Source organism: Gymnodraco acuticeps, unplaced genomic scaffold, assembly GCF_902827175.1.
Source record: "Gymnodraco acuticeps unplaced genomic scaffold, fGymAcu1.1, whole genome shotgun sequence".
NCBI classification, from domain to species: domain Eukaryota; kingdom Metazoa; phylum Chordata; class Actinopteri; order Perciformes; family Bathydraconidae; genus Gymnodraco; species Gymnodraco acuticeps.
In genome coordinates this window covers 988886-1009976 of record NW_022991340.1, presented here as the reverse complement: position 1 = coordinate 1009976, position 21091 = coordinate 988886, and the positions used below count along the sequence as shown (strand labels likewise).

General features: G+C 42.2%; 1 protein-coding gene across 1 annotated transcript; it reads left to right on the top strand.

Moving 5' to 3' along the window:
• The first annotated feature begins 10399 nt into the window (after nucleotides 1-10399).
• Nucleotides 10400-20636, top strand: grk1b (G protein-coupled receptor kinase 1 b). The gene is made up of 8 exons (XM_034240550.1): nucleotides 10400-10414; nucleotides 13737-14440; nucleotides 16102-16229; nucleotides 17010-17167; nucleotides 17743-17826; nucleotides 19054-19178; nucleotides 19256-19457; nucleotides 20353-20636. The coding sequence occupies exons 2-8, from the start codon at nucleotides 13745-13747 to the stop codon at nucleotides 20634-20636; spliced, it is 1677 nt and encodes a 558-aa protein (XP_034096441.1). The 5' UTR covers nucleotides 10400-10414; nucleotides 13737-13744.
• The last annotated feature ends 455 nt before the right edge of the window (nucleotides 20637-21091 follow it).

The following is a 21091-nucleotide window of genomic DNA, read 5'->3' as shown; positions in this document are numbered from 1 at the left end:
CTCATTTCCCTGCTTCTCGTGGTTTCCTTGCGTCCCTCCATGCTTCCCTGGTGGGAGGGACTAAACGCAGGGAAACGACGCAAGTGAGGGAAGCAAGGATTTCATTTAATCGACCTGAGAAGCAGCCCTTGCCTCTCTCCATGCTTCCCTGGTGGGAGGGACTAGTCACAGGGAAACGACACAAGTGAGGGACGCAAGGAATCCATTTAACCGAAGTGAGATGCAGCCATAGCTCGTCTTCTTAGCCAATCAGAAGCCCCTTACGGCCCAGGATGACTGACTGAGGTGGTTTATAAAAGGCCCTCAGGCCCAGTGACCTATTTCTCTGTCGGATTATCATTGCACACACATTGTTGGGACCAGTTCATGCATCTTCATGTCACTTTTATTTTTAAAAACAGCGACAAACTCAAGTGATCACATTTCAACACTTTAAATAATTGTAAAATATTTAATAAAATAAATATTTGAGCATTAAATAACAAAGACAGTGTAATGAAGTGATCTCAGGTAAATACTGGGTCACTAGGGCAGCACACTCACTCTTAATCAGAGATAACCGTCTGAGGGAGAACGGTGTCGTAAGGATTGGATTTGAACAACATTTATTTTTAATCAGCTAACACACACTGACAGTTAAGCTGCCGACGGATCACAGGCATTTGGACAACTCCCAATGCGTGTGCAAATGTTATGGGTGTTTTGTTTTGAACTGAATGAATTAGATGATGTTTGATATTGAAGACACTCTCTGTGCTCCCACCTGTGACTTCATGGTCTTCCCCCCACTGAACTCCATGTCTGGACGGGTGGGTTTGTTTCCCGTCACTGAGCTGGATTAGGCGTGAAAGTAAAATCTGTTTCACCCCTAACCCTAATGCACCGGAAGAAGCGTGGTCCAGTTAGGATGTATGTTTTGAGGTCAAAGGTTTCTACTAAAAGTAATAAGTAATTACTTTTGAAATAGTGACAAAATAAATATATACTGACTAAAAAGGTGTAGATTAAAGTCTCAGTTTATTACACTTGCCTTTGTTACATTAATTAAGTTGTACAATTCTAAATAAAACATGTAAACACGTGCTGCTATTTAAGGGGGTTTTATGATTGCTTTGCCTACGTGCCAAACTCTAATTGCAAAGGTACAGAGTGACCAGCCAATTCTCCCCGTTATGTTGCAGTGCAGATTGTGGGATTTGCTGTTTGTGCTTTGCAAATTGAACCGGAGGCTTCTCATTATGTGTTCTCTGCCTCTGAAAGCACAGTGTGACAGAGCAGGGGCTAACCAGCAGGAAAATACAAGTCAAGTACATTTACTCGAGTACAGTACTTAAGTAAACATTTAAAGGGGCCCTATGCTGCTCATTTTCAGGTTCAGGTAGTTGTGCATCTACTGTGACTTATTACATTTACATGCATTTCAGGCAGGGGGGGGGGGGGGGGGGGGGGGTGGGGTGTAAGAGTTTAACTTTGAGATTTAAACCTCTGCAGACCATTTACAGTACATGCACTAAAACCTACATAGCTAACCGAGGTGTAAAGTAACTGAGTATATTTACTCAAGTACTGTACTTAAGTACAATTTTGAGTTTGATGTTACTTTACTTGAGTATTTCCATTGTATGCTACTTTGTACTTCTACTCCACTACAATTCAGAGGTAAATAGTGTACTTTTACTCCACTACTTTTATTTAATACCTTTAGTTACTTCACAGATGTGGATGAATGATGTGAAATATAATCAAGTGTTGAATCAGACTTTAGTTCCACCTGGAGTAAATTCACAAGCTACCCTGCAGTATACAAAGTCATTCAAACTAGCTGCACCTTTACCAGCTTTGAGAACACTTTAATGATCAATCATTATAAAACATATCATATATTATTCTGAAATGGACCAATCTGCACAATGAATACTTTTACTTTTTTTTCTTTACTATATTTTGTTGCTAATACTTTTCTGTTTTTACTTGAGTAACATTTTGAATGCAGGTCTTTTGTAACTAAGTATTTGTATGCCGTAGTATTGCTACTTTTCCTTCAGTAAAATATGTGAGTACTTATTCCAGCAGTTTGTGTTTGTGATTATGAGGAATGTTTTCATCTTAAACAGCAGCTCAGCCGCAGTTGATCCGCTGTCTGACGTTGTTTCTGTCCTCTTCATTAGCAGTTGATCCAAATCCCTTCTGTTTCCTCAGCCAAACTCTAAATCTTCTCACCTGAAACCTACACATATAATGTTTTTCTCACCTGCTAGACACATGCAGGAAAGCCTTTCTAAGCCTTTTGATTCACGTGCAGGATCTGCAGTGAATTTAAAAAGTGTTTTCTTATACAGCGATGCTCATACACACAGGTTTGGGGAGAAACCGATTACATGTAATGGTATAACGTTATCCAACACATAGTAGCTGTTTCCCTTGCATTTAAAAAGACATGATCAGATTACTGTTACATTTCTAAATATTGGGTTTACTAGCAGGGTTACAATGTTACTAAATAACAAAAAAGAGCACATTGTGTTTGTTTTAAAAGGAGAAGATTGAATTTCTTCTCTGTTAACTGTACTGTTCTGTGGGCTAATACTTTAAGTGTGAATCTAAACGCCGACTCCCTGAATCTGCTTCATGGTTTTCTTTTTCTTTGGTTCATTTGTTCTGTTTTTAATTCAGCAGGTGAACCCCTGTTCATAAAATAGTGTGTGTGAGCTTAACTGTGTGTATTCAAATAAAACGGAGCATTTTCTGTTCCTGCTTTTTTAAATGTAGTAGGCCTATACTGTGTTTCATTGTTGGTGTAGGCTACTCCCTGAATATGCTCATCAATACATCTCAATGTTCGAATAACAAATCAAAACTCACCTTTTCAGAACTGCTTTCAGTCTGTAATTAATGTTGTGTTTTTTACCTTTTAAAGGTGGGGTAGGTAATTTTGGAGAAACCGGCTCGAGTGCACTAGAATTTGAAAATACACAGCCGGAAGAAATCTGCCACTTCCTTACAGAGCCCCTCCTCCAACACACACGACATAAGATCCACATGACCAATGAGGGCACGAGATAAGTTTGTGCACAGATGGAAGGCTGACAGGCAGGTAGGCCATCCAGTTATTTTAGCCGGGCCGGCTAAAATGATTGGTCGTGCTTTTTACAGCGCCATGGTTTCCACAGATGACATTTGTTTATGTATTTTTTGTCAAAGCATTTAATATATTCATTGCTATCAGGATGTTAAGAGCATTCCATGGAATATAACAAAAAGTGTATCTGGAGCCGGTTTCTCAAACATCACTGCACAATGTATAACCAACTGAAATGGCCTTCATTAAATGTAAGAAGACACGCATTGGCTTCAGCTGATATTTAAATGAATTTATCTTAACTATCCCCCTTATTTAAAGCAGTATTTTGTACCCTACTCACCAATTCATCAAGTTAGACATTCTGTTCAGATTTATTTCTCTGTCCCCTCTGCAAAAAAATTGATTGGCAGAAGAGCGTTCATGTTCAAAGCCCCAACTGACTGGAATACTTTACCTGCTGCTATTAGATCTCTTGCATCATTGGGTTTATTTAAACATGCATTGTTATCTCACTTTCAACTGGTCTGTACTTGTTATTAAATGAAAGCTTTAGCGCAAGTTCAATAAGGAAGACCTAACTCGAGTCACTCACACGTCACTCTATGGCTCCCTTCCCCCCTCATTAAATATGAGGGCGTCATGCCTCAGCAGCCAATCGCTGCACATGCTAAATGCCTTAAATACCTGCTCTTCCTCCCTGTCAGTTGTCATTGCAGATGATCACACGCAATGGTAGTTGCAATACAATACTGCTTCTCGTGAGAAAAACCGTAAGAAACAACTAGCTCAAGATGTCCAACTCGGACAATTCGGAACACGAACCTTCTCTGGAAGTCTCCGATCCCGGTTCGGCTCCCCACAGCGGCTTATCAACAGAGGAAGACTTCCTCATCGCCCGGCTCCTGCAGCAGGGCTTTCCCACAGCCCCAGGCCTCACTCTCTCTCAGCGGCGATAGCTCTCGGACCAGGTCTCCAGCGTAGCTCCCCAGTCCGGGGCAGCAGCTCCAGCCAGCTTCCCAGAGAGCAGGACGAGGCCGCAGCCGCGGAGGTAAAAAAAGGGCAGGAAGTCGAGCCCTCCAGGATCCCGTCCCCCTCCAAAAAAAATCCACCCCTTCTCAGGCTCGCCAGTCCGGGAGCGTCACACACCCCTATGGAGAGTAGCGCGGCCGGCTCCCTGCAATCCCTGGCTAGCTCCATGATAGCTATCGATGCTCGCCTCCAGGCTCTGGAAGACTCCGCCACAGGAGCTTCAACTTCCGTTGCACTCAGGTACTAGTTTTTAACGAAAACGTTTGCACTCGACCCTTACACAGGGTTGGGTCGTAACGGAATACATGTAACGGTGTTACGTAATCGGAAGAAAAAGAAAGAAAAAAAAAAAAATCAGTACATTCAGCTGGCGTTACATTTGAAAAAACGAGTAAACTGAGTGCAGTTACTTTCGTAAACCTGAAGTGAATACTTATTGGAATTATTGGTGGAAAGTTTCCTCACAATGTAATATTCATTACCGGCAGAACCGTGTGCACAGCGATGCAGCGTATCTGCGAGCGAGAGATGTAGCGTGTCCGTGAGGCCCCGCCCCGCACGCAGATGAGAGAGAGAGAGAGAGTTCTCTTTCAAAACATATTGGAAGGTAGAAACGGAGATGTTTAGATAAAACGTGGAAGATAACGTTTATGTAGCATTTATGTATTGTCGAAATTATGACATTCATAACGGGATCAAATCTAACTGAATGGCCTGCTGCTGCCGAATGCATGGGGCAAGTAACTGGGAAAAGTTTTAAAAAGTGATTACATCGTTTCAGATAATAAATAACGATAATGTATTCTATTTAGGGGCGCCTTTCAAAGCACCCAAGGACACCTTACAATGCATACACTTTTCCAAGGAAAGGTTTTAAGACAGTACAAAGAATGCAGTCTGGGTGAGTTTTTCTTTTTATGTACGGTGCAGATGAGAGAGCTGTCAAGAATGACACTAAAATGTCGTGTTCGTGCTCTTCATAAGCCATTAAAACAGTAAAATACGTGTCTCCCGTTCACCAAAACATACCCATCTGTTATGGAAAAGAAAGTATTCTAAAGAGAAAGAAGAAAGGAAAAGATAGAAAGAAGAGGAAAAGGAGAAAAGATAAAAAGAAGAGGAGGAAAGAAGAAAAAGAAGAGGAAAGGAAGTATTCTAAAAGTAATCTGCCACCGGTACCGGCGGGATCGTGGTTAGTTTCCGATGCGCAGAAGAAAATCTGGCCCACCCTATATTTTTACAGGCTCACCCTAAAGTAAATTTCTGCCTACGCTACGGTCCGCACAGCAGCAACAACCAATCACATGAATCTCTTGCCCCCGACACACAAAGCAATAGCAATGTTAAAACTAAGTAAACTGGAAAGGAAAAAAAAATCCCCAACAGGCGAAAACCTACCAGTTTCACCCACTGTCCCTGCCTCCTCCCTCCATGCCTCGCTCCTCTGGTTTGTATCCCGGTAGATGAACAGAGACTGATCATACAGCACCGGGTGATTCACTACCGCTATAATGAATTTTCCCTCACATTTTTGGAATATGAGGAATTACCTGCGTAGTCTCTCCCAACATACACGCGGTCTGATTGGCTAGCGCTTGTACCGGCAGATTTGCATAAACGGGACTTCATTGGCTGACGCTTCTGCCGAGGCGCCAAAAGTTGAACATTGCTCAACTTTTTGAAGCGAGCAACGCCAGCAAACGCTCCACGTCGCTTCCCAAAATACAGTTCTACTAAAAGTGACGTCACCCCATTCAAAGTGAATGGGCAGAAGCGTCGGAATCTGTAACGCACGCCACCGTGTGGACGGGCCGTCACAGTGGCTCTGCGCCAGAAACATAAAAAAAAAAAAAAAAAAAAAAAACATTCTGGAATATCACCCCTCCACTCCCATTAACATCCCTCAGCTAGCAGCTGCGCTATCTACAGATTCCGTGTTCGTTGACTATCTCCCGTCAGGGCTCTCCCAAGGCTTCAGGGTAGGAGCCCTCCCATCTCCCACAGTGACTTTCGTAGCAAGAAACTTACAGCCGCTAAAGAACCCAACATAGTTTCCCAGCTCATCGACAAAGAACTTCTCAAAGGATATATAATCGGTCCTTTTAGCTCCTCCCCCTTCTCAGTGTTCCGTTCAAATCCCATCGGAATAGCCACACGTAAATAAAAGGCTGATTTTCGATCTGTCCGCTCCCTGCTCCGGCCCATTCTGCAGCGTCAATAGCATCATCCCTCCAGATCAGTTCTCCCTTCACCATGCCTCAGTGGATAATGCAATAAAGATGATCAAGTTCACAGGGCACGGAGCTCGGCTCTCCAAAGCGGACATTACCGATGCCTTCAAATCATCCCCATTCATCCGTCTCAGTGGAACTTGTTCGGTATTAAGTGGGAGTCCAAACTCTATCTTCGCGTTCGCACGACCTTCGGGTGCAGAAGCAGCCCCTGCATCTTCAATTCCTTCTCGGAAGCGCTCCATTGGATCCTGCTGAACATCGTCAGAATCCCCTCCGTCCTTCACCTACCGGACGACTTCCTCCCCATAAACCCGCCACAGGACAGCTCAGGGATCTCACTGGCCAAGCTTAAACACTGCTTCAGGAGTGAGGTGTCCCTCTCTCCAAAGAGAAAACGTTAGGTCCCGTCACACGCTTAGAGTTCTTAGGCATCATCCTCGACTCCATAGACATGAAGGCGTCTCTCCCCCTCCGACAAATCGCAGCGCATCCAGGACATCACCAAGTCATACTGCGAGCAACAAGTTATCACAAAACAACAGTTGCTCTCCCTTCTCGGACACCTCAACTTCGCCATGCACGTCATCCCCCAGGGGCGCTCGTTCATCTCCCGCCTCCTGGACGCAGCATCAGCGGTCGACAACCTCCATGACTGCGTTTTCTTAGACGAAGGCTGCCGTTCAGACCTTCGGTTCTGGTCCCTCCTGCTCGCCCACTGGAACGGAATTACTTTATTTACGATGGCCTCGTGCGTTCCTCTGACTCAATGAGGTCTTCACGGATGCCGCCCATCCATGGGTTTTGGGGGGTTTCTTCCAGGGAGAGTGGTTCGCAGGGTCATGGCCCCGTCAATTTCTACCCAAGCAAGTTCTCACTAAATCCAGCCTATCACCCATATCATACCCGGGCATTCCTTCAGGATAGGTGCAGCCACCTCTGCTGCTAATCAAGGTCTCTCTACCTCATCCCTACAACAACTAGGACGGTGGTCCTCCTCCGCCTTCACAACCTTCATTCGTCCGGACATCAGCGCCGTACGGGCTTCCCAAAGATCTCTCAGACCCTAACAACTATGGTAGTTATACATATAACTGGTGGTGGCTCAAACACATTCACAAGTATACATGTCTCACTAAGGTTCCCGATATTCAAAACTGCATTCCTGTCCTAATTCCGCGGGCCCCGCCCACAGGGAATAATGTCTCGTCTCACGCCGCAACTACAGGTAATGGGCTTCATCTCCGGCACACAGGTATTTCATTCCCAGGCCTTGCTCAAACGCATCAGTGTAAAATGTATTTCCTGCAGTCCGCGTGGACTCGGGCCACCGTACACTCTGGTGTCAGTTACAAAACAAAGGAAATAAAGAAAGAGTAAAGATATATATATATATATATATATATATAGCCTGCGAAGTCAGGCGTGGCGGAAGGCCACCGTACACTTCGGTGCCAGTTACAAAACAAAGGAAAAGAAATGAAGAGTAAAGAAAAAATATATATATAGCCTGCGAAGTCAGGCGTGGCGGAAGGCCACCGTACACTTCGGTGTCGTAGCGGAAGGCTACCGTACACTTCGGTGTCAGTTACAAAACAAAGAGTAAAGAAAAAAAGATACATATATATATATATATATATATATATATATATATAACCTGCGAAGTCAGGCGTGGCGGAAGGCCACCGTACACTTCGGTGTCAGTTACAAAACAAAGGAAAAAGAAATAAAGAAAAATATATATATATATATAGCCTGCGAAGTCAGGCGTGGCGGAAGGCCACCGTACACTTCGGTGTCGTAGCGGAAGGCTACCGTACACTTCGGTGTCAGTTACAAAACAAAGGAAAAAGAATAAAGAGAAATATATATATATATATAGCCTGCGAAGTCAGGCGTGGCGGAAGGCCACCGTACACTTCGGTGTCAGTTACAAAACAAAGGAAAAAGAATAAAGAGAAATATATATATATATATATATATATATATATATATATATATATATATAGCCTGCGAAGTCAGGCGTGGCGGAAGGCCACCGTACACTTCGGTGTCGTAGCGGAAGGCTACCGTACACTTCGGTGTCGTGGACGTTGGGCCACCGTTACAAAACGAAACCGCTCGCTCCTCGGCGTAGTCAAGCCCTGCTGGCCAGGCATGCGACCCGCAGGTCGTTTTCAGATAAGACCGGCACTGATTTCGGCAGTCAGAGTCTCAGCATGACCAGTAAGCTCCGGCAGTGATTCCGGCACAGTGTCGCTCATATACGTGTTAATCTATTATCTCTCCTCCCCAGATCACCAGTCACCCCACAAGGTAAGCAACTCAGTTCATCTCAGTATTCATACTTCACTGGTTTTGGGGATTTCATCGGAGCGGTGCTTTCCCTCCTGAATGATTATCCTGCAAACCGGGGGCCTAATCGCCAAACACCATTACATTCTCCTGTTGTACTATCATGGCAATCATTTCATTCATATGACGTGTAAACAATAAATATGTAATTCTTACATCACGTCTCTCCGGGTTGAAATGAAAGCTTTAGCGCAAGTTCAATAAGGAAGACCTAACTCGAGTCACTCACACGTCACTCTATGGCTCCCTTCCCCCCTCATTAAATATGAGGGCGTCATGCCTCAGCAGCCAATCGCTGCACATGCTAAATGCCTTAAATACCTGCTCTTCCTCCCTGTCAGTTGTCATTGCAGATGATCACACGCAACCCGCCTCCACCCCTCTCGCCTCCCGTCTCCTTCAGGACAAAGCTAAACCTTCCTCCTTCAGACTGGTCTCACCTACTCATCACCACCACCAGTGTCTAGACCCCGGGGATTTCATCGGAGCGGTGCTTTCCCTCCTGAATGATTATCCTGCAAACCGGGGGCCTAATCGCCAAACACCATTACATTCTCCTGTTGTACTATCATGGCAATCATTTCATTCATATGACGTGTAAACAATAAATATGTAATTCTTACATCACGTCTCTCCGGGTTGAACTGATATTGATGAAACTGATTTGCTTGACTGTCTCAAAGTCAAATTGTAATGATTGTGTGCATTGCTTGCATTTTATTTAACAGACTGTACGTGGTTTGTCTTGTGTGTCATGTTTTGCATTTTGTCATTTTGTTTATGTATGTCTGTACGTTGTTGCTATTGTCGGGACCCCCTTGAAAACGAGATGGTGCATCTCAAGGGGTTTATCCCAATGAATAAAAAAAAAATTCTATATAAACTTAATACCCCACCTTTAAGTGTGTTGTTTTAACTTTGTTTTTATGAATTTTTACTCTTTAAAGTGTCTTTGAGTTTCAAGAAAAGCGATAATGTATTATTATTATTATTATTATTATTATCATGGGCAGGTTTTCATATAAATAAAATCTCTGAGTGGAGGACACATTTTTGATACTCAGATTAGGTTACTGATTACTTCTTTTTTTTAACAGTAACTAGCAATTGTAACGGATAACATTGTAATATAACCCTCCCAACCTTGCATAGAGACACAGAATAGTTCTGAGCTTTTTGTAAAAGCTTGCAGCCGTGATGTTCTCTCACACCTACAGAAGACAATCCACATCTATCTGCAGTCTGTCTGAGCTGGACTATCCCTCTGCAGACTGCATCGCAAAAAAAGAGTCAGCTTTGTGGTGATTTTACTTTACAATGTAAAACCAAGCATGAAATGTGTGTTGAGTTGCCCATCATCTGTAATCACTCCTGCTGCTGGGTTACTCTAATCGTTGTGCCGAGTTTCTCCCGCTAATAATGTCAGGGTGTAATCCTTACTAGCTAATGAACAACCAAGTAGGATTTCAGATGTGAGTACACCTCGACTTGATCCCTCAACCTTTTCAACTCATTGGAGAAACTACGGACAAGGTGGCAAGAGTCGGGGAAGAAAGGATATAAAGGATTTTTGTCAGGACTTCAACAAGATGATTTAAATTACTTTAAGTTAATGGAAGAAATATAAGAAAGTAAAATATATGTTGGATTCGCCCCAGTTGGATTTCATTTATAAACCTCAATACCTCATTTGACGCCCGGCTTCAACAAGAGTACGGTGAGTGCTGCTTTATCAATGTTAATTGTTGTCAAATGCTGCTTACCTTAATAAAACAACAATGTATTAATATGGCATGATTATTGTTTTTTGCTGTAGAATATAACACATAAAAGATGTTGTCATTTGTTTGTTTTGTCTTGATTAATTTAGCTTCATAACCTAATTCAAACTTAAAAATCTATATCCAGACACCAGTTTTATTTTGGAAGAAAAATGTGTTTTCTAGATTCTGATTCTGATTCTGTTTGGAGAAAATAGTCCTACTTCTTAAGATAAATAAAGTCTTTACTCCCCTGACTCAGCTTGAAAATGCATCGGAAAACCTGAATCTTTGTTCTGTGCTCTTCTTTATAATATATAAAGAAGTACAAACTAGCACAAACTTAAATATCTAAAGCAGTAAAAAGTGAACAAACACTTAAAGGTTAATATGGATGCTCAAGAGGACTTTTCTACACAATGTGTAGGCTACATTTAACTTTTGATACTTTAACTAAAGTTTGCTTATACTGCTGACATACTTTTACCGACAGCAGTTTTTGATCTGTAATAAGAGCCTCTCTGACCCTGTTTTAAACACATTTAGAAAGTCTTAAAATGAAGTTAATTAACAATGAGGTCAATTATCTGTATTGTTAATCCCTGGTATCAACAATCAGTGTAAATTGGATTATGTGGAGTCAGGAAAATGCTTCGTCAGCCAACTGTATCACTTTTGGCAACAAGACTACTGGGCCAGGTGGAGACAAAACAGCTTACATGAAATATACCCACATAGAGACTGATAAAGGTGGTATTAGCAGAGATAAAACGTGATTCAAATGCAACACATCCATCGTTATCAAGCAAAAACTCCTTGCTTGCCTTTTTGCAACAATGTTCAATGGGGCGAAGCCTGCGAGCTAGTTCAGGCAGTCAACTCGAGCACCAATGATACATTAACACGTGACGCACCTCGTCCCTCTTACAACCAACCAAACACATTCTCCTAAACATGCCGCTCTATTTAAGCTGCCAGGTCTTCCTTCCTCTGCCTCGCTAATGCTGCTGCCAGGGGCGGACTGGGACTAAAATTCAGCCCTGGAAACTGACCCAGTCCGGCCACATGAAATGTTAGAAATCCGCTGTTTATTATTTAAAGTTTTACGTCCGATTCGCTCATTTTTTCCTCTCTGTACACAGCTCGTTTGGGCATTGGCCTGTCATCAGATTTCATTTTTAGTTCCTGCTGTAGCGGAAGTTTAGTAATATTATTTTTGATGAAATACTCCAAATCTCCACCCTCCATAATTGCACTTGCTTCAGTTGCTTGCTACTTTTTAAGGGCGGTGATGACAGTTACAGTACGAACTGAAGTTGATGCGATTTGATTGGATTGTGAGGCATGACGTGAGCCTCATCTGATTGGTCAATTCCTCCATTTTTTTCACCAAGGGAAGCCAATTTCTGCTGGCCTCCTCTCGCAACAGAGAGTGCAATCTACTGTTTCACCATAACATCTAGAGGGGCGCTGTTTCACTCTTTGTAAAATACTCAATGAGAATGGGGGAGAGACGGGCCGGCAGAATAATTACCGAAACTAAACGAAGGGTTTTTATTTATTAAAATTATATAACTACAATCCATAAAAAACAGGGGAAGCCTGGCTTCCCTTGGCCTCCAGGAGAAAACGCCACTGAGTTAAAGGGATAATTCTCTTGCCCTGCACGTGTGCCAGTTGAGCTGGTTCTTCCAGCAGCTCAACTCTGTCCCTCATCATGAACGCAGGAGGCTGGCTGCATATCTGAACTCGCGCCCTCATCATTCTCTTCATCATCTTGAACTTGTTCTAAGCTGCTGCTGATAGTGCTCGTAGCAGCGCTGCTGCCAAAAAGGTCTGTCAATTTGCGACATTTATATGCTCCACCTGCGAGTGACTTCACCTTTTTTTCTCTTGCCTTCTCGGCACCACTTTTTTCTTTTCGTTTTCTTAGATTTGTATCCATGTTTTTTCATTCTCCCTGTCTGCCGCGGCGTCTAATCCCTTCTCTTCGTGTGGCCGGTCTTTTTTCTTCTTCGTGTGTGATTATTTGACATAAGAACCACACAACTGCATTAGCGGCCGCAGTCGCCCTCTGTCGGCCGTCAGCGCAACTTAAATGATGACGTTAAACTATTATTTTTTTTAAAGGGCCGGCCGTCAACGGCCCTTGACGACAGGCCGTTCTGTGGTTCTCCAGATTCTACAGATGGCCAGTCCGCCCCTGGCTGCTGCTGCCACTGCTGTGTTCACGTGCTATTGCTGCGTTCATGTTCCTGCTGCTGTGTTTCATGTTGCTGCTGCTCGCTTGATTTGGTACACAGTGTATTTCAGCATGGGATATGCTCGTTTTAGTTCAAATTAAATCATTAGGAGGGTAATCTGCATAATGTGCTCGCAGCCTGAGCTGATGCTCTGCTTCCCTAGCCGCTCCGTAAATCCCTGGCGTGATTGTGTTCACAAGCAAGTAGGTTAATTTCACTGCCCTTTGAAACTGAAATAAAGACCTCTTCAGTGCCGTTTGTCTTATGAACAGCAGGGAGCAGCACGTCACAACAAAATCCATCTGTGGGAAAGATTCTCATAACTTTACTATTCTGTATATGAGGCAGACCCCTGACTCAATGTCGATGTCATATATTCAAATGTCAGTATAATGTTATATTCAACTGTAAAAAGGAAATAACTCTGCATCTTTACTTATATATCATTTTGTCCAAATGTGTGTTTTAGTGAATAATTAAAAATATGAACAAGATGGAAACATTGTGCTGTTGCTATGGTTGAATTTATACTATACATATGAATGTAATGAGGAGGAAAAAGCGTTTAACTGTAAAACCCAGATCAATGAAAAGCAGAGTAGAAATATCAAGAATAGAATGTAAATATGCAGATCGTTTTATCAACATTAACCATCATTTTTTTTACATTATAAATGTCAGGCCTGTGCTAGGTACCCGGAGTCATAATGGTTGAGAAGGCCTATTATGCTTTTGGATTTTCTGTAGTGTTTTATATAGGGTTTTTGTCCAGTTCCCCCCCTCCCCTGCCTGAAAAGCCTCAATTGGACTCCTTTGTTTACCTCCGTAACATAGTGACACCATTATGTCACACTCGTGTTTTTATTGGCTAGTGCTCCAATATATTGTATGTGTTAGGGTAAGGGGCGGGACATCTCTAACCAATCAGAGCAGACTGGGATCCCGTTTAAGACAGAGGCTAAAAAGCGTAATTGAGCCCCTTTGAATAGACATTTTTCTCTCATTAACTTCCCTTCTTGTTTTGTGTCGGCCAAAGGTGCAGCTATGGACCTCGGTGACTTGGAGACGGTTGTGGCAAACTCTGCCTACGTTTCAGCGCGTGGCAGTATTGATGGAGCGACAGCAGCATCCATGCGTGACAAGAAGATGCGTGCCAAGCTGAAGCTCCCACACATCAGAGATTGTGAACACATGAAAACATCTGTAGACACAGCTTTTGACAGCATGTGTGTCAATCAGCCCATTGGCAAGCGCCTGTTCCTGCAGTTTCTGGAGAGTGAGGCGACCCATACAAATGCTGGAGAGCTGTGGAAGGACATCGAAGACTACACCGTATGCCAAGAAGCAGACAGAGCGCAGAAGGCCCAGAAAATGGTCAATAAATACTATAAGTCAGCTTCAAAGATGTTTTGCAGCTTCCTGGAGGAGAAGGCCGTTGCTCGGGTCGTTGAAGACTTTAAGAACGCCCGCGGGGACCTTTTCAAAGAGAGTGAGCAGCAGATGCTCAAACACCTGGAGAAGATGGTTGCTGGTTTCAAGGACAGCATGTACTTCCTGCGTTATGTCCAGTTCAAATGGTTGGAGAGCCAGCCTTTTGATGAGAACTGGTTCTATGACTTCAGGGTCCTGGGTAAAGGAGGTTTCGGAGAAGTGTTTGCTTGTCAGGCTAAGGCAACGGGCAAAATGTACGCCAACAAGAAGTTGGAGAAGAAGAGGTTGAAGAAACGTGGGGGCTACCAGGTAAAGCACACATGTGGCAGCAAATAACCATTAGTGGCAATCACAAGAGTAACAACACAAAGTGAGATCAAACAAGAGGTTAGAGGGGATTTAACCCAGACATTTATTTTACCACAATGGTTCAATGAAAAGAAAATTGTGACTCTCTAAAATACCTAACAGATCCGCTCAGGGATACTGAACTAAGCCCCACTGCTTCTAAAAGCAAGAATGGTAAAGCTGGTAGGCGTTACCAAAAGAGGAAAAACTACAGACATCCTGTATGGATAAAAGAAAAGCTTCAGTGTAGCATTAGTACATTCCCCTGTCCTGTATACGGTACCAGCAGGGAGGGTCTCATGTGTTATGGAAAGTCTTCAGTCTTTTAAACTACCCGGCAGACTAAATTGTTATTATGGCACATGGTTTGCCACACCGTGAGTAAATCATGCATGAGAGCCAGGATTAGAAAAACCAGGCCCCAAGATAGTTAAGCTAAATGTTCAGTGACTTCAAATATCAGCCAGTAGTATAAGACCGCATTTTTTTACAATCAACAAATTGAGTTACGCAGCGTCGTGCATTGAAGCTTGCCGGTGGGCGTGTCTGAAACTTGACCAACAACCAATCACATGAATCTCCCGCCCCGGACACACAAGCACGCGGTTTGATTGGCTAGAGCTTGTACTGGCATATGATTCGATTGGCTGCCGCTTCCGTCGAAGCTTCAAAAGTTGAACATTGCTCAACTTTTGAAGCGAGCAACGCGAGCAAAGCGAAGCAACGCTCCCACAATGCAGTTCGGCAAAGCGTGACGTCACCGCATTCAAAGTGAATGGGCAGAAGCGTTGAAGCTTCAACGCACGCCGCCGTGTGGACGGGCCGTTAATGATAAGATAACTATTAAGAACTTCAGGGTGCTAATTATGTTTTAAATGATGTCAGACTGAGCAGGTAGGCTCGTAGAAACTGTAGCAGCATGTCGTCAGTGGCGCATTAGCAAACGTTACTCACAAAAAACAAACAAACTCACCAACGTGTGCTTGTCTCTCGAGCTGCATCTAATATGTTATTAAGTGCCGTGAGCACAACGTATATTTCTGAAGTTCTGTCGCCTCGGGCTGCAGCTAGCAGGATGTATGAGCAGGACGTTCATATGTACATTGCACAGTAACCGTGGTGTCTCTGCATTACGATCGCTTTAGCTCACAGCAACAGTCTTTAGACTAAATCCACAGACTACGATTTAGATTGCGGCTGTGTTTGCGCTTTTGTAATAAACTTTGTCTATGCATTTGTTCACGTAATTTGTTGTACAACAGTCAACAATCCAACCTGCATTTTAAAGGTAGAATATTAGCCCGACGTTGTTGAATCTCATCTTTCTGTAGTAGTTATAAGTATTGATGATTGTTGCGTCAAAATGCAATAGCACCTACAAACATCCAGTCCCCTGTAGCTTCTGTGCTGTGTGTAATTGTCAGTAGCTGCATACAGTTGCTGTTTTATACATACGTCTGCTGTGGTGTTGATAACAAGTGATAGTTTGTCAAATATACTGTAAGCTTTCCCTCTCTTGAGCCTCATGCCTGTGGGTACTGGGTTTCATTCCTTCTAAAAGTTGGCATTCTTGCTTCTGTTGGACATAAATTATTTCCTGATTTTTAAACGTGTGTTTTTAGGGAGCAATCGTGGAGAAGCGCATCCTCGCTAAAGTTCACAGCCGCTTCATCGTGTCGCTGGCTTACGCCTTCCAGACCAAGTCTGACCTCTGTCTAGTGATGACCATCATGAACGGTGGAGACCTCAGGTGAGCTTTACAAATACCAAGTACAGCCAGTGGTGGAAAGTTACTCAGTTGATTTACTCAAGTATTTTACTTAAGTACTTTTTTGACACATTGTACTTAAGTATTCTCCTACTCCTAATACACAACATTTCAGAGATAAATGTATTGTACGTTTTATTCCACTACATTTATTTTAACACTCACTAGTTACTTTGTACACATATAAACACATATGTGCTGATATGGCATATTGCATCGTACTAGTAATTTAACAGTATTTCAAGTATCTCAATTTGGTCCAAACCAACCGCATTACCTAAATGCTCTTACATGTATATAAACAGGATAATATAACAACCATGGTAATACAATACTGTGAAAAGATCCATTCTGCATAACAAGTACTTTCACTGATGATACTTGAATTACATTTTGCTGATAATACTTAGGATTAAGTACTTCTTTCAACACTGAGTACAGCCTCAGTCGGTCACTGATCCGATACCTTGAACACTCAGGACATTATGATATAACACATTAGAAACACAGACACACATTATACAGTATCTCTTTCAGCCTATGTCGCACCGCACATTTGAACCATTAACAATCCCGTTATTCTTTAACACTATTCAGCACTGATAGCATATAGAAAGACAATCATGGTACAAAGGTTTTCCGTTATGAGCTAATTATTAAGGCTTCCATACATTGATTATTTTATCAATTTGAAGATTACTTCTGCACTTCTTGATCTCAAACTCTTCAGAACACACTTTAAACACCCGCCCTCTCTTGCAGGTTTCACATGTACAATGTGGATGAAAAGAATCCTGGTTTTAATGAGACGAGAGCTTGTTTCTATACAGCTCAGATCATCTGCGGGGTGGAGCACCTTCACCAACACAGGATCATCTACAGAGACCTGAAGCCAGAGAACGTTCTGCTGGATGATGCAGGTGAAAGATTTCCTCGGCAGGATGTACTGAAATAACAGCTGTGACGACACTATGTCTTAACCTATCCATTATTGACTCTTCAACCATGTTTCTTTACTCCTATGGAAACACTGATTTGTATTATCTTGGTGCTAGAATCACCATAACCATCCATAAGCCAAAGCATTGATCTAGTCTTAAGTATCATATTCAAATGTATCGTACTCTGTTCATTTGCACTATTTTTATTTTTGTATTATTGTTATTTTGTTGTCTTATGTCCGTTCGTTCTATGTTGCACTGTTGGAGGAGCTCGGTAACTAAGATTTCCATTGCCATAACTACACTGTAGTTACTGTGCACATGATAATAAAACTCTTGAAGCTTGAACCAAGTAAATATAATCTTTTTAAAGAGACCTTATTATGCTTTTTTGGGGTTCTCCCTTTCCTGTAGTGGGTTAAGAGGTGCCTTCAAAAAGAGTAAACACCAGGCTGTCTAACACACCCTAATAGGGCAGTAAAAGTGAAAATAATGTATCATATTTGATTGTCTATTCAAGTAATGATGTTTAAAATCCATGCCTTTTCATTCAGGACACGTCCGCCTGTCAGATTTGGGTCTCGCTGTTGAGCTTCCACCAGGACAAGACAAAACCAGTGGATATGCAGGAACTCCAGGTAAATGAGCTAATCCAGTATTCTTGGATTCATTTAACAAAACTGCTTAAAGGTCACCTATTATGCAAAATCCACTTTTTCATGTCTCTTCTTCATCAACATCAAAGAGATTCTGAAAGTTTCAGGAAAAAAGATTCTCTCTCTTTTTGTCCTGATCCATTTCTATAAAAACCTGTCTGAAAATGAGCTGATCAGATTTTGGCCACTTTATGATGTCATAACGATGTTTTGGCTTGTGTAACTACCCAGTCTCACGGCATTTCGCGTTATAGTCACGAAATTAATTTAATCTATTGATTCGTGTTCACCAACACGATTTCCGCATTTTCTTTGTGTCACACAGAACGATTTTAAAAGCAATGTATTTCTATTGGTAGTATGTTTCGTGCCTGCACCACGTATTTTTGTCCGGTCGGGTCTTGGAATACCAGAAGCTGTGTGGTTCATAGAAACATTTTCTTACTCAATATCTTACCCTAAGCCTAACCCTATCCCTTTTATTTTAAATAGTATAATGTCGGAGTTTTTTTGCCGTCCGCGAGGAAAATAAATGGGGCTCAGAGCCTCAGAATACTGACATCTGTATTTTTTTAAATCTTTTTTTCCTTCTAATTTGTTATTATTTGGTGCAGGCACAAAACATACCAATAGAAATACTTTGCTTCTAAAATCGTTCTGTGTCAGAATACTGAAATCTGTATTTTTTAAAATCTGTTTTTCCTTGTAATTTGTTATTATTTACGTTGCTTTTAAAATCGTTCTGTGTGACACGAAAAAAATTGGGAAATCGTGTTGGTGAACACGAATCAATAGATTCAATTCGTGACTATAACACGAAATGCCGTGAGACTTTGTTGTGTGTAACCATTAGCCAATCACCAACCAAGGTAACCCCCCCCCACCTTATCACCTGAATCTCCTCCTAGAGCACCATTGTGTTCTTTTTAACCAAATATCTCTCAGAGGGGAGTGGCTCCTTATTTTCATCTAAAGTAACAGACAGAGAATCAGCACTTTTGAAACAGGGCTGAAACAGAGGGGATTATGGGATGCTGCAATGATCTGTTTGGTGTTTGGAGCCAAACACTTCAGAGACATGTTTTGTATCAGAGACCTATAATATATTGATGGAAAATAGTATAATAGGGGACCTTTAAGTGTAGATAAAATGCTCTAATCCAGGTTATTGTTACGGTGAAACCACACTCATGTTGTCTATGAATACAGGTTTCATGGCTCCAGAGCTGCTCCAGAAGAAGGAGTATGACTACACAGTGGATTATTTCACGCTGGGAGTCACCCTGTATGAGATGATTGCCGCCAAAGGGCCCTTTAGAGTACGAGGAGAGAAGGTACCTAACATGTAACAAAAATATCCCCCAATTGCTCTTGTCCAATGCCAAACCATACAAATGTCCTCTTTCTTTAGGTTGAGAATACGGAGGTTGCTCGCAGAATCTTGAATGATCCAGTTTCATACACACCGGTCTTCAGCAAAGACTGCAAGGATATCTGTGAAGGCCTGATGCACAAGGACCCAGAAAAACGTCTCGGGTTCAAAAACAACGACTGTGAGGAGCTGAAAAAACAGCCTTTCTTCAAAGATATTAACTGGGGTTGCCTGGAAGGAGGTGGGTGATGTCTAACAAATACAATCGAAGAAGGCTTATCTGCATAATAAGGTAGAAATAAAGAAATATATAGATTTTTCTTATGTCATATTTTATTATGCTTTTTGGGGTTTTCCCTTTGCTGTAGTGTGTTATTTATGTGATTGTGTGCATGTAAATGGTCTGCAAAGGCTGAAATCCCAAAGTTTCTGTTTCACATCTGCCCCACAATGTAACCTTCGCACTTCTATTAGCTAGTGCTCCAACACATTGTACATGACTAAGGGGCGGGACATCTCTACGCAGTTGACTAATCACAACAAAGCCGGACAGCAAACCAATCACAGCCATGAATGTATAAAGAGAACTGGATACAGCGTTGGAGGCGAGACCCCGTTTATTCCTTTTAAAGTTGCTCAGTGGCGCATAACGCCAAAATGGTCTGATTCTCAAGAGCAAATGTACCCGTATCTGGCCCCATAGAGAGTGCAGACTTGAATTTTCTTAAGCCCCGCCTCCGATCTCCCACTCTCGGTTCTAACTATATATATAAAAGTGTTCGTACTGGGTAGTTGATTTAGTTAAATTATCAGCTGATTTACAGACATCTCTTTCCCAATGTAAATCAATAGGAAAAAGTATTTTTGGGCCCAATGACGTCATAGTTGCAGTACCGCCTTTCGCCACAACGAAAATTAGCATCAACGGGAGCTTATACAGAGCAGACAGGGCTCTGGTTTCAGACCGGGGGTGAAAAGAGGTGCTGCAGCACAGGCAGTATGAGAAAAATAAAGAGCTTTTTGAACACTAACGCATGGAGACATGTCCCTGTAGAGACACTACATACAAATATGAACCTGAAAACGAGCATAATATATATTCTTTAATTTGTTCTTCGTCTGTGTTCCATCTAAAGGAATGCTACCGCCACCATTTGTCCCTGATCCTAAAGCGGTCTATGCCAAAGATATTGACGATGTGGGCGCCTTCAGCTCGATCAAAGGTGTGGTCCTGGATAAGGAAGACACCGATTTCTACAACGACTTTTCTTCCGGCAACGTCCCGATCCCCTGGCAGGAGGAGATGATCGAGACGGGTGTGTTTGGGGAGATGAACATCTGGGGAGAGAACGGCAAGCTGCCAAATGACCTTGACTCAAGCTTTGTAGAAGCCAAAGGAGGAGGATGTGTTCTGCTTTGAGTTGCAACAGATGGAAATAGAGCAAAGAATATATATTATATACCAATTATTATTAAAGTTATTACTATGGTAGACATTGTAGATAGAAGAGCAATCAATAAAAGCTTGAAAAGCAGCATGTGTTTTGGGTCTTTTTTTTAATTTTACTATCCACATCAACGTGTTTATTTGATGCTTTTCAACAAATTAGCTGAAGTTAACGAATAGATTGGGCTCTGGTTTCAGACAGAGGGTGAAAAGAGGTACTCGTGAACAGGTTGTGTTAAAGATTATCTTCATTATCATATAAATATTGTCAATAAGACACCTTTGGCCCATTACAGATATTCTTGTGTGAATTTGAAACTGCAGTATACAATATATCAGACTGTATTTCCAGCTTGTACATTAAACCACAACTTTTTATATCATACTGTTTATGGAAGTGGTTCAGTCTAAGATGCTCTATTTTTCAT